Here is a 14,043-nt window from a genome sequence, read left to right as displayed (position 1 = left end):
TTCATCTTGGAAGCAGATTCTCCAACCTCAGCACAGCCCCAGGGAGCCTCTTGACTGCATATGAGAGAACCACCCAGACAAGCTGCCCTTGAACTCTGAGCCACAGAAACGGCGCGCGAGAGTTAAGTGCTTGTTGTCCTTATGCAGCCAGAGATAACTGAGCCAGGGTCCTAGCACCTCTCTGTGGAATGTGGGAGTACTTAGCACCTATCCCTTTAACATTTGGTTGCAAATGTCACTTCCAGGGTGCCTTCCCTCTTTATCTCTCTACATTAGCCCCTATCCTATCCCACTACTCTATTTTACTTTTAAATAATGCTTAGTGACTATTGGAAATAAAATAAAAAAAACCAAACCACATTATTTGTTTCTATGTTTATGCTAGTTCAGTGTCTGTCTTGTCTTGATGGAAAGTTCCATGAGAGAAGGAGCTTATCCATCTTTTCCACCCAGGGCCTGGTGCTCTAAGGCAGGGGTTGCTGTCTTTGTCACTTCTGTGCATGAATCCAAACTGGGAGAAAGGTGTGTGTGTGTGTGTGTGTGTGTGTGTGAATGTGTGTGTGTGTGAATGTGTGTGTGAGTGTGAGTGTGTGTGTATACGTGGTTTGGGTGGTTCCCCTGAAGGTAGATTTGCATGCACTTGACTTTTGACGAAAAAGGGAACTGAGAGAAACCCCCGGCACCTGAGCAGGACGCAGAGGGGCAGAAGCTGACCGGCTCCGGCTCTCCCTCTCAGGCTCCCGCGTTAGCTGCAGCCATGTACACGTATACCAACTCTGGGTGCCAGGACCTGCCAGGTATGGCCCTGGCCAGGCTTGAGCTGGGGGCGAGGAATGGTCGGGACCCGGATCACAGTATTCCCCACCCTGTGGCTGCAAACGGGGGCCTGAGGGACAGAGGAGGGAATGGGCTGGGCTCTCACTTGCCTTTCCTCTGGAAGGGACCAGAGAGGAGGAGGATGGTGATGATTATGAGAACATGGCACCGCCCTACAAGGACCTTCCTCCCAAGCCAGGTAAGAGGACTTCTCAGAGGCTGGGTGGAGGAATGGGTGGTCTGTAGCCTGGGGAAAGCAGGGTCCCCAGGGCACACTGGCTGGGCATTAGCTGGGCATTATAGACGCGCAGTCAGCCTCCCGTGTACCCAGCTCATGCAAGGCAGCATGCGGGCAGGAGTACCTGTGTCTCCAACCTGCCCTTGAGGGTGTCTCTGTCCGATGGGAGAGGCAGTGCTAGGCACAGCCTCAGGGGAGCAGGTCTGAGTAGGGAGAATGGGGAAAATCTTGACGGGAATTGAGTGGTGGGAGGATTGGGGTCAGAGGAGGGGATGTTAGAGTGGGACTTAAGGGATGAGTTGGAGTTTGTTACGAAGAGAAGCCCAGCAGAGAACTGGCGGAGGCAAGGTCCTGAGACACGAAAGCTGGTGTTTCATAAAACTGTGAGTGGACCAGCGGCTCCCCAACCTCCTCGCGTTCACACGCAGGGCCCAGATTGACCTTTAGACTTGGGTGCTCCGTGCCTGGCCCAGGACTCAACAAGAGCCTGATAAGTGGGTATAAAAGTGAAGGCCTTAACTCGGCTGGGGTCCCTGGGGGTTGACTGTGCTGAGCTGGTGTCCTTGGACAGTGGCCATTCCATGCAGGGTGGGGCACCGTGTCCACCACTACTTAATCTGAAGAGAGAGCAACCTGGGGGTCCCTGGGCACCGTGGGGCTCAGAATGAGGTAGGAGGTGAACAAGGCTCGGCTGTTTGTCTGTCTCCTGGCTCTCACTCGGTCCTAGTGCAGTTCTCAAAGCCACCACCAAGGTGGGACTCCACCATCTCATCATCAGTGTTATCCCTTCCCCAAAGTTAGCCCCTCCCCGTCTCCGACTGCCGCCCGATCTCCACCCCTATCTTTATTTCCAAATCCAAAGTCATCACTCTACTTCAGCACGACTAAACCCTAACTGTGACTTCCTCCCCCTGCCCCAGTGCAGCTCCATTCCCAATCTTTACCTCCACTACATCCTGAATCACAACCCTACTGCCACGTCCATCACTGTCCCCAACCCATCTTCAGCCCCATCCCCACCAACTACAGCCTTGACTGCAACCCCAGCCCAAACTCACCTGTGTCTTTAACTGAGGGTGAACAGTTGTCCCAGGTTCCCCAGGACTGAGTGATTTCCTGGGATGTGGGACTTCCCGTGAAAACTGGGCAAGTCCTGGATGACCCAGGATGGTTGGTCACTCTATCTGAACCCTGTCCCCACCTCTAACCCCAATTCCATTCTTGAGCTCAAACCTATCCATAGCCCTCCATTTTAGTCCCAGTCCTGGTTCCATCACTGCCTCTGATCTGTTTCCAATCTGCATACCAGCTCTAATTCTAAACTTCTCTTCTGCAGATTTAATGGCTCCGCCTAGGCCTCCGAGGGCAGGTGAGCTGGGGCTGGGGGTACTGGAGACCCAGTGCTGGCTTTGCCCTGCTCTGGGCCTGAGCAACCATTCCTCCTCCTCCCCACCCAGGAAAGAAAATGGAGAACCCTCCACTTCCCTGCAAGTCCCCGAAGATCAAAGGTGAGAATCGAGGGCTGGGGCCTTTTGGTTTACCTGGCTGAAGACCTGGTCTGCATAACCATTGTCTTTCTGACCCCTTCTAGGCCTGGATCTGAACCCTGTCTCCCGCACATCTCCTCAACTGGGTGAGCAGTGGGAAGATCCTTTAGGAAGTTTGGGAGGGGACATCTGGAGGTCTTCCCTCCAGTTCCCCCATTCTGACCAGAGAACAAATCAGATGGGAATGGGAGAGATGTTGATCTTGGAAGACCGAGTGTTTCAGCAACTTCTTTCCCCCAACAAGTTTTGAATAAATGTTTCTCTCCCTTTCTTCCAGGTGTCAATCTGGAGCCTCCTCCGTTCCAGCCATCTCCAGCTAGTAAGTCCTCATGCCCCCCCAGGTGGGCCCCTAGCTTCCCTGTCATGGTTGCAAGTATGCTTCAGTCAGACCTATAGGGACTCCCTAGAGGGAGACTCTGGGGCAGAGAAACGTGTCCTTTCAGAAGCTCCTCCTCTCTGAGTCTAGACCAGACCCTGAGGGATATAGGATGTCTGCCTGATACTCTTCAGGCCCCACCGCCTACTTGGTTAAGGTATGGGAAACATTCTCTGCCCCTGATGCAAAGACCCTAGAATGGGGAGCAGCTTGGGCAGCAGCCGCTGGAGAGTATAAGACAATGCGTCATACATGTTAGGAGCAGCGCTGGGTGCAAGTCACGCATGACCTCTCTAAGCCTTCAGGTCACTTACTTGCCAACTGGGAATAATAGTCACGTGTATGTCATAAGGGTGAGGATCCAATAAGATAATAAGGATGTGACGGGCTGCTTGGCACACAGTAAATTCCCTTCAGCGTTCCAGGTGGGGCTGTAGTTGCGTTAGGTTATGGTGATGGTGGTGGATTTGGAAGTGGGGATGGGATGGTGGTGTGGCTTTATTTGGAGATGGGGAGGGGGCTATGTTTGGGGAAGGGGTGGCCCTGGAGCACAGCAAGTGCTCTTCTGGGCTTCCTCAGGGTTCCTTCCCCCTGACCCTCTCTAGCTGACCCTGTCTGGTGATACAGTCATGACCACGGATCTCTGTCCCTCTGCTTTTGGAGAGACACTCAAGTGTCTCTTCCTCATTCTCTAAAGCACCGATATTGGTCTCTTTGCCCCCATCCTCATCCCCCAGTAACTCCAGTGTCCCAGCTTAGTCGGAAGTCCATGTGTCCTGGGTGCTACCAGGAAGAGAGACTGGTGGTGTACCTGTGCATGCTGGTGGTGGTGTCACTGGTCCTGGGATGCACTGGTCTGGCTGTGACCCTGATTAAGTGTGAGTAGGAAGAGGGTGGGGCATGGGGAGAAGCTGAGCATGGGGCACGGGAGGACTTGGGCTCAAGATGGATTCTTCCTCATAGACCAGGAGATGGTGGAAGAGCTAAGGATATTAACCTTTCAGCAGATGGAGTGGCGAGCAAATGGTGAGTGCTTTCAATTGTCCCTTCATGCCATGTGTATTGAACACCCCGTGTGACCCCTCAAACCCAACTCCAAGACCACTTCCAATCCCATCTTTGCCAAGCCTTGTGCTAGGTATCGGGGCATGAGTAGGATAGTGAACACACCAGGCACAGTTCCTGTTCCTGTGGAGTGTGTGTGTGTGCGTGTGTGTGCATGTGTGTCTAGACCTCCACTGTCCAATATGGTGGCCATGAGTCACTGGCTATTGAGCATTTGCAATGTGGTCATTCCGAACTGAGATGTGCTGTAATTGTGAAATACACACCAATGTCAAAGACTTGCTACAAAAAAAAGAATGTAAAATATCTCAACAATATTAATAATAATAATAATCTTTCATATTGATTACTCATTGAAATTATACTTTGGATATATTGGGATAAGTAAAGAAATAACATTCAAATTAATTTTGCCTGCTTCTTTTGACTCTAAAAAAACGTGGCCATTAGAACGTTTAAAATTATGTACGTGGTTTATATTTTATTTCTGTTGGATAACACAGGCAGGTATTGAGAACCATTTACCAAATTGTCACTCGAATGAGCATAAAATTCCAAATCTCAATGAAGAGTCCGAAGGAAGACAATTTTTTTTTTAAAGATTTTATTTATTTATTTGACAGAGATAGCGACAGCCAGTGAGAGAGGGAACACAAGCAGGGGGAGTGGGAGAGGAAGAAGCAGGCTCATAGCAGAGGAGCCTGATGTGGGGCTCGATCCCATAACGCCGGGATCACACCCTGAGCCGAAGGCAGACGCTTAATCGCTGTGCCACCCAGGCGCCCCCAAAGGAAGACAATTCTATGAAAAAAAATCTAGTTAGGGATCTTGACCTTATCTTTGGGGGGTCGTACAGGGCTTCCCTAGGAAAAGAGTGCTACAGTTGAGTGAGGGAAGAGAAAAATTTAATCAGGTGAGAGGTTGAGGGTTCCAGGTATATGCAAAGGCCCTGTGGTAGGAGGCAACATCGTAAGTACAAGGGAGGAAGACGGTGCAGTTGAACAGGTGAGAGGTGGTGATGGCTTGGATGAGAGTGGTGGCCATGAGGATGGCGAGAAGTGGGTGGAGCAGAAAGGTTTAGGAAGTAAAACTGACTGGACCTGGAGATGGACGGGGAATAGCAGTGAGTAAGAGGGAAGGGTGTCAAGCTGGAAGAGGGCATGTTTGTGTGGGAGTAGTGGGAATACACGCATTAGCTGCAGCAAAGTCTTCTGGGCTGGCATGGCCTTCACCATGTTTGTTGAAGTCGAAAATTGTTCCATTCTATGCACATGCCTTCTCCGTACATCTCAGATCAAGCCACTCTTCTGCTCGAAACCCGCTGTTGGCTTCTCACTGCCCAGAGTCCAACACGAAACCCTTGGCTTAGCATTCAAGGCCCTGGACATCAGACCTCATCCTACTTTGAGCTTTAGCTCCTGTGAGGTTTGCCTTGACCTCTACCGCTGCAGCCTTCCCCAACACACTTGCCTCTGGACCTCGGCTTCCAAGGTGGCCCCTGCCTATGGAGGCTCTCTCTTCCTCTCACAGATACTGAGTCACCATCTTCCATCAAAAACCACCTCCTCCAGGAAGTCCCCCATCTCCACTCTTCCCCAAGGCTCAGAGATCAATCCCTCCTCTGAGCCACTCTAGGACTCTCTCTAGGCACTGTGCGTGTCATTTTGAGTGCTAGCACCAGCCACTAGAAAGAGGGTGCAGTGGGGAGCACAGATCTTGCTTCTGTCTAGTGTGTTTGCAGTCTGTGGAGGGTGGGTGGATAGATGGGGGGTTTGGGTTTCTAACCTTCCAGCCTATCTCTGCTGACAGTGACTGGCATGGCAGGGATAGCTGGCCTGAAGAAGGACATTGACCATATCAGAACTAACACCAACCAGTCCCTATTAGAACTTCGGGGCTTATTAGGTGAGTGAGACTTGGGGTACTGTCCTGAGATGGAGGGCATGACAGGGCTGGCACATTGCACAAATCCATGGGGACGAGTCTCACTGCAGTCTGTCTGAACGGTGCCCCCTGGAGTTGAGCAGTGCACAGCCTGCACAACTGTATATGGCACACCATGTACATGACCCTGGCTCTGGGGCCATTCTGACAGCCTCTTATTCTGTCCCCAGACTGTACCAGGGTCACCTGCCCGGAGGGTTGGCTTCCCTTTGAGGGCAAGTGTTACTACTTCTCCTCAACCACCAAATCATGGGATGAAGCCCGGAAGTTCTGCCAGGAGAATTACTCTCACTTGGTCATCATCAGTAGCTTTGCTGAACAGGTGATTGGTCCCTTCCAAGCCCTTGAGAATCCGTGGGATTCACAGATCTTTCCCTGGACTGGATGGAGAGAAGTTGGAATTGCTTTTGAGCCACTAAGACTTTTAATAGTAAGGTTAAGAGGACAGACCCTACTTGAGTTCAAATCCTGATTGTGTTTCTTATTCTGAGTCTCAGTTGTTTTGCTAACCTGGAGATATAATAATGGCTCTCTCTTAGCACTTTCTATTCTCCAGGCTGTATTCCAAACATCTTATATCTTACATTAACATAATCCTCACAACAGCCCTGTAAATTAGTGTGTGAGTCAGGAGAGGTTATGTTCTGCCACAGTAACAGTCCCCGTAGCTCAGTGGTGAAAGTATAAGGGGACTCGGAAAGTTTCCACTTACTTGTACTCACAAAGCAAGTCACATGGGTCCTCCTATGCTTTTAGGTGGTAGGGAAGTAGTCCCACCCGTGGGGAATTGGCATTTTGTAAGCAACTGCAATGACTTGGTGCTACCACGATTAGACAGCAAAACCATTTGTACAAAGTACGTATTATTTGTACTTCACAGATGAGGAAACTGAGGCACAGGACATTTAAGAAACTTGCCTGTGGTCCCTTACAACTGGCCAGTGACAGAGCTGGGATTTGAGCCCAGATGTTTGCATGGCTTATCTTTCCCCATCTTTTTACTTTAATCTATCTCTGTCCTTATTTTCAAGTGGATTTCTTGTAGACAGCATATAGTTGGGTCTTGTTTCAATCTGACAATTTCTGGCTCTTAGTTGGTGTTTTTAGACCATTTACATTTGATGTAATTAAATTGATGGCTGAATGGCTGAATGACTGAATTGTACTTGCAGAACTTTGTGTCCAAGGCTCATGGCTCTCCACGGGTATACTGGCTGGGGCTGAATGACAGGGAACGCGAAGGGGACTGGAAGTGGCTGGATGGGTCACCGGTTACTCTGAGGCAAGTATGGAGGGCTCTTGAGGTCTCTGCTCCCTGTGGGTCTTTGTGCAGTCTGAGCCAGAAGTTTCTCTAGAATCCCAGGCCAGGCTGGATTGAGGAGGCTCAGGGGTGCTTTTCTGCCGATAGGGCTCCTGGTCCCCGTACCTTTTAAATTTTCCTCCATTGCAACATCTCCTCCTTTTAGCACAACTGCTCAAATACATTACGTCCTCAGGTCAGTGGTTGGGGGGAAAAAAGAAAGGAAGGGTGGCTACATGGCGGGAGGGAGAGGAAGCTTTTGATTTGCCAAGAGGCTGAGTGGGGTCTCTGTGTCTCTGTGTCTCTGTCTCTAACTCTCTGCACTTTACATATATTAACCCACTTATTTAATCTTTTTAGTAATCCTGTAAGGAAAGTACTGTTATCATCGCCATCTTATTTTATCTTATTTCTTATCATCTCCAATTTAAAGATGAGACTGATCATGGAGAGGTTAACCAACCTGCCTCGGGTCAGAGTGCTAGCAGGTGGCAGTGCCAGCCACCCTAGCTTTAAAGTCTATACTCTTGGCCATTACACTTTACTTTCTCAAGGAGTGTATGTATTTGTATTTTAAGTAAATGTTAACAAATTGTCCCCCATAGTGGTTATACCAATTTATTCTTTCACTGGCTTGACTATGTTTTTCTTCTTCAAGAGTTTATCAAACTTTTGTAATTTTTGAATGGAATCACAATATAGTATTAATTTGCATTTCTCTTATAATGACTGAGATTGGGTATCTTCTCATATGTTTAATAGCCACAGGTATTAATTTTTCTGTGAACTGTTTATTCGTATCGTTGGTATATTTTTATATTGGGATTTAAAAAAAGATTTTATTTATTTATTTGTCAGAAAGAGAGAGCGAGAGAGCACAAGCAGGGGGAGTGGCAGGCTCCCTACTGAGCCAGGAGCCTGACATGGGGCTCAATCCCAGGACCCTGAGATCATGACCTAAGCTGAAGGCAGATGCTTAACCGACTGAGCCACCCAGGGTTCCCTTTATCAGGATTTTTTTTTTTAAAGATTTTATTTATTTATTTGACAGAGATAGAGACAGCCAGCGAGAGAGGGAACACAAGCAGGGGGAGCGGGAGAGGAAGAAGCAGGCTCATAGCTGAAGAGCCTGATGTGGGGCTCGATCCCGTAACGCCGGGATCACGCCCTGAGCCGAAGGCAGGCGCTTAACCGCTGTGCCACCCAGGCGCCCCAGGATTTTTTTTCTTATTGATTTCTAAGAGCTCTTTATATATTAGAGATATTAGTGTCCTGACAGGGGATCTCATTTTTTATTAAAGATTCCTGGAAGAATGGGGCTCCTGGGCAGTGCAGTTGGTTAAACGTCTGACTCTTGGTTTCAGCTCAGGTCATGATCTCAGGGTGGTGAGACTGAGCCCCCTGTTGGGTTCCATGCTCAACATGAAGTCGGCTTGAGATTATCTCTCCCTCTCTGCCCCTTCTGCTCATGCTCTCTCTCTCTCTCCCTCTGAAATAAGTAAATAAATCTAAAAAAAAAAAAAAAGCAAAGATTTCTCAACATTTGCTGCAACGTGGATGGCACTGGAGGAGATAATGCTAAGTGAACTAAGTCAAGCAGAGAAAGACAATTATCATATGGTTTCTCTCATCTATGGAACATAAGAACTAGGAAGGTCGATCGTTAGGGGAAGAAAGGGATAAAGAAAGGGGGGTAATCAGAAGGGGAAATGAAGCATGAGAGACTATGGACTCTGAGAAACAAACTGAGGCCTTCAGAGGTGAGGAGGGTGGGGGAATGGGATAGACTGGTGATGGGTAGTAAGGAGGGCACGTATTACATGGTGCACTGGGTGTTATACGCAACAAATGAATCATGGAACTTTACATCAAAAACCAGGGGTGTACTGTATGGTGACTAACATAATATAATAAAAAAACATAAAAAAAAAAAAAAAGCAAAGATTCCTAGAGGACGGTACAACTCTGTGAACAGGAGGGCGTGGCATAGTGCGGCGCTGTGGGTGTCCCACTCAGACCCCGTCGTGGGGCTGGTGCAGCCCTCCCCCAGCAGGGGGCGCTGACTGCTAAAGGCTCACGATTATGGTTTCTCTGGGGAGTTGTCCTCAGCCCCGCTCAGCTAGAAGGTCACTCCACTCCCAGTGGGGTCTCCCGGTAGTGGCTGAGAGAAGCTGGATCCCTTGTCACAAGTCGAGATAACTCTGGGGTGCTATTCGTACCCTAGAATTTCCCCGTCGGGTCAGGCTGAGGCTAGACCAGGCTGAAGCCACATCCCTGCTCAACTCCTCCCCCGCCCCATCCTGCTTCTCCCACTCCTCTCCCGAGAGCACCCTTAGTAAATCCCACGCACCTGAATCGCCAAATCAGGCTCTGCTTTAAGGGAATGTGATCTAAGACACTACAGTACCTGGAAGGTTGGGAGGACTGTGGGGGCGAAGGAAGAGTTCTTTGTAAGAAGAGGCAGAAACTGAGTAGATGCAGGAAACGGATTCAGGAGCCCGGGACTGTCCTGGCGAACGGGGAGGTGCGGCTGAGTTAAAGCAGACAAGCTGCGGTGAAGGGAATAACTTGGCGGCTTCACGTAATTCTGAAAAGCTGAAGACAAGATTAGGATGGAAGAGACTTGAACCACGAAGGCCTTTCCTTCTCTCCCCCCATATTCTTTCTTTAATTAATAGATTTTATTTTTTACAGAAAATTTGAGCAGAAGGTACAGAGAAATGTATCCCATATTCCTTCTTTCCCGCACACATTTTCCTCTATTATTAACCTCTCGCATTCTGTGTGGCGCATGTTACAAGTGATGAACCAATATGGAGACATTATTATGAACTAAAGTCTGTGGTTTACATTAGGGCTCATTCTAAATGCTGTGCATTCTACGGGTTTTGACAAATGTATGATGTCATGTATCCACTGTCACGGTATCACATATAATGCTCTGAAACCCCCCTCTGAGCTCCATCTACTCATCCCTCCTCATGCCCGCTTTTCCTCTGTCCAGCTTTTGGGACCCAGAGGAACCCAACAACATCTTTGATGAGGACTGTGCCAGCATGAACAGAGGTGGCACCTGGAATGACCTCTCTTGTGACAAGAGTACATATTGGATCTGTGAGCGGAAATGTTCCTGCTGAACCCCACGGCTGAGGGTGGGTGTGGGTCCATACCCAGTGCCCCTCGGCTCTTGGGATGAGAGCCTCCTGCCCTTCCACGGAAGACTCCGCCTCTCCATGAGCCGACACGGATATACCTAAGATGGAACGAGGAGCTTGGGTGTTGCAAGTGCCGTGGGTGCAAGTGAGAGCATTTCTAGGGCGAGGACTTGAGGGCTTGTTCTTTTTTTTTTTTTTAAAGATTTTATTTATTTATTTGAGAGGGAGAGTGAACGAGAGAGAGTGCAGACAAGCAGGGGCAGAGGCAGAAGCAGACTCCCCCGCTAAGCAGGGAGCCCGATGAGGGGCTCGATCCCGGGACCCCGGGGATCATGACCTGAACTGAAGGCAGACGCTTAACGACTGAGCCCCCCAGGTACCCCGTGGGCTTGTTCAATCAGATGGTGTCTTAGTCTGTTCAGGCTGCTCTATCAGAAAGCTGTAAACTGGGTGGCTTATGAACAACAGAGATTTATTTATTGAAATTCTGGAAGCTGGGAAGTCCAAGATCAAGGCATAGGATGTAACGAGGGCCCACTTTCTGATTCATAGATGGCCATCTTCGTGCTGTGTTCTCCCACGCGGGAAAGGGTGAGAGCTCTCTAGGTCCCCGTTATAAGGACACAAGAGTTCTACCCTCATGACCTAATCAGCTCCCAAAGGCGCATCACATTGGGTTGGATTTAACAAATGAATTGGGTGAGAGCCCGCGATTCAGTCTGTAGAAAGTGCTTCACTGGAGGGGGACCAGGTCTTAGGGATTGTCTGCCAGTTCTGGGGTCTGAGGACACTCACCAAGTCCCCGATCATGGCTCTTAGGCAGCAGTGCTGGCCTGGGGGCTCCGGGTCTGACCATGACTGAGTTGGAGCTGAAAACACTCCGGCTCCTCTGGACCGTGGTGTGCTGGGACGGGGCTCCCACTTAGGGAGCCCACCTGATGCAGAACAGCTTCCGGGAAGCAGGGGGGCAGCATTATTCTTGACAGGCGACTTTCTCCGTACCTCAGGTGAGGTTTGCCCAGCCAGGTGGCAGAATCAGGCCTTTGCCAAGACGTGTCCTGTGAAACTTCTAGAAAGGCAGACCAGCTGAAAGGCAAGACTGCTCACCCAATGTGTACTCAGATTCCCAGGACCCCAGTGGAGCTCTCCACCTGCTGGTGACTTGAGGCTGTGTGTGGTTTGTAAAGATCTTTGAGGAAGTAACTCACTTTACTTCTGACGGGACCTTCTTGGGCTATTAGCTCTTGCCACGTTAGAACTCAAAATGTCAGTTCACGGCGTGGTCCTTGCCCGCTGTTGGTTCGCTGTCATAATAAAGCACCGTAGACTGGCTGAAATGAGAGAAATGCATTGTCTCACTGTTCTGGAGGCTGATGTCTGCGATCAAGTGTTGTCAAAGTGGTTGGTTTCTGGTGAGACGTCTCTCCCTGACTTCTAGATGGCCCTCTTCTCCCTGTGTCTTCACAAGGACTTCCCCTCGTGTGTGTATCTGTGTCCTAATCTCTTCTGTTTATGAAGACACAGGTCATATTGGATTAGGGCTGATTGTAATGACTTCATTTTCGTTAATTACCTCTTCAAAGACCCTACCTCAAGGTACAGTCACATTCTGACATACTGGGGGTTAAGACTTGAACACATGAATTTTGGGGGAGATGCAATTCAGCCTCTAATACCCACTGATTGACTGGTGCTCCTCCAGTGATTATGACAATGAAAAGCACCCCCTAGGGGGCTGGTACTACCCTGCAGCTGAACACAACACAACACGGTAATCCCTTTGGACCATCCCTGAATCATATCCAAAAGTAGGTAGATATTCTCCAAACTGATCAATTTACTGATCAACAACTACCCATGATGAGTAGCAGAATCCTTGCATTGACTGAGAGCAGGTGATTATGGCAAAGAGGCTCTGAGCAGAGGGGCAGTGGGGGAGGGTAGCATTCACCTCATTTCCTGTTCCCATCTCTACTTGTCTCCTCCCACCTCTACACCTGCCCCGACTCGCCAGTACTGAAACCAGCCCCCCATGTAGACTACAGACTGCAGAGTGGGTGGGCACCCCATTCTAAGCCCTCTACCCAGGGGGCCGCTGGTCCAAGTGACTGTTTTTCTGGGTCAGGGGAAGTTTCTGCATCTCAGAAGAGGAAACTTCAGCTTCCCCCAGTGTGTTGAAAAATGGGGAAATGGGGCTGTGGTCACATCTTTGAGTCATGCTGGGGGCGTTCCACAGTGGAGCTGGTTCAAACCTATCTCCCTTCCACATCTCTCATGATTGTCTAATTTTAGGTAGAGAGGTAAGTGTGACGGAGGTCCCCTTTACCACTTTGGGTCCAGGGGAGCAAAGGTTGGACATTCTTGGTGGATAAAAATAACAAAAACCACGGTTTATCAGCACGTTTTATGGGCTAGATAGACACAGTAACTCCCACTGAATCTTCACAATGACTCTGTACGGCTGGAACAATTACTGACCCCATTTTATAGCTGGGGAAACGGAGGCTTGCCCATTGTCATTGAGTGGATAAGTTGCAGAGCTGATTTTTGGACTCAGTCTGTGTCTCCAATGGTTGATCTCTTTCTACAGCATCTGCCACCTTTCAAGGGACTGTCTGTAAACCTGAATTATTCCTGTGGGCCCCAACCTTGTAGCTCTTATCTTGGCTGGCAATTATGGAAAGAGACCAGTATGGTGTGGTGGAACAGACATCGTGGGCTGAGGTAGGAGCCTAGGAATGGAGTTCTGGGTCTACTGATGATAATCTGTGTGGCTCTCCTGGGGCTATTACAATAATGCAGGTGAGAGGGGAAAGGGACCAGTTAGGACAAAAATTAATCTATTTTGAAGATAAAACTAATGGGATTTGCTGATGGATTGGATATGGAGTATGAGAGAAAGACAGGAGTAAAGAGTCACCCCAAAGTTTTCAACTTAGTCAACAGAAAAGATGGAGTTATTATTACCTAGAGCTGAGGAAGAAAAAAATGCTATGAACACATTTATTTATTTAAATTAAAAAACAAGATTTATTTATTTTAGAGAGAGAAAGCACTCAAGCAGGGGCGGGGCAGAAGGAGAGAGAGAATCCTCAAGCTGACTCCCCTTTGAGCTCGGAGCCTGACACGGGGCTTGATCCCAGGAACTGAGCCGAAATTAAGGGGCAGATGCTTAACCAACTAAGCCACCCAGGCACCCCCATACATTTATTTATTTATTAAGATATTTTATTTTTAAGTAATCTCTACACCCAGTGTGGGGCTTGAACCCACAACCCCGGAATTAAGAGTCACGTGCTCTGCCGACTGAGCCGGCCAGGTGCCCCTGAACACATCTGGATTAGGTGGTTCATGAACTCTTGCTGAAGTTCAAGAATGGAGAATCTTGTGTGCAGCGGATGTGGCCATGACTTACTTAGATCCTTGAGCAACTCCATTTTCAGCGACTTCTAATGGCCAGCAACTGCCACCAGAGTCCTCCTGGTCTGGCACATGGCAGGTGAGACGTGCCATCAGGGAAATGGTTTCTGGAAGAGCTCTCAACCAAAGCCTGGACTTGGTGTACACATACCTCAGCTCCCTCACCCCTCAGATGAGATGAG

The 14,043-nt window shown here is 49.1% G+C and overlaps 1 protein-coding gene across 5 annotated transcripts; it reads left to right on the top strand.

Annotated features, from left to right (window-relative positions):
- The first annotated feature begins 6 nt into the window (after nucleotides 1-6).
- Nucleotides 7-11,833, top strand: CLEC17A (C-type lectin domain containing 17A). 5 transcript variants are annotated; one of them, XR_573356.2, is made up of 13 exons: nucleotides 7-797; nucleotides 941-1,015; nucleotides 2,391-2,423; nucleotides 2,512-2,562; nucleotides 2,646-2,687; nucleotides 2,879-2,920; nucleotides 3,715-3,855; nucleotides 3,941-4,003; nucleotides 5,852-5,947; nucleotides 6,157-6,308; nucleotides 7,159-7,268; nucleotides 10,291-10,586; nucleotides 11,449-11,833. XR_573356.2 is itself a non-coding variant. In XM_008711702.2 (13 exons), the coding sequence occupies exons 1-12, from the start codon at nucleotides 758-760 to the stop codon at nucleotides 10,421-10,423; spliced, it is 978 nt and encodes a 325-aa protein (XP_008709924.2). In that variant the 5' UTR covers nucleotides 7-757; the 3' UTR covers nucleotides 10,424-10,438; nucleotides 11,449-11,833. The 5 variants fall into 5 exon arrangements, 1 of the variants encoding a protein (XP_008709924.2); XM_008711702.2 differs by having other exon boundaries at nucleotides 10,291-10,438; XR_005834600.1 differs by lacking the exon at nucleotides 3,715-3,855.
- Nucleotides 11,834-14,043: the final 2,210 nt, after the last annotated feature.

This window comes from Ursus maritimus, unplaced genomic scaffold (genome assembly GCF_017311325.1).
Source record: "Ursus maritimus isolate PB19 unplaced genomic scaffold, ASM1731132v1 scaffold_14, whole genome shotgun sequence".
In the NCBI taxonomy this organism is placed as follows: Eukaryota; Metazoa; Chordata; class Mammalia; order Carnivora; family Ursidae; genus Ursus; species Ursus maritimus.
The sequence above is the reverse complement of the archived record's forward strand: the minus strand, read 5'-3'. Positions and strand labels throughout refer to the sequence as shown.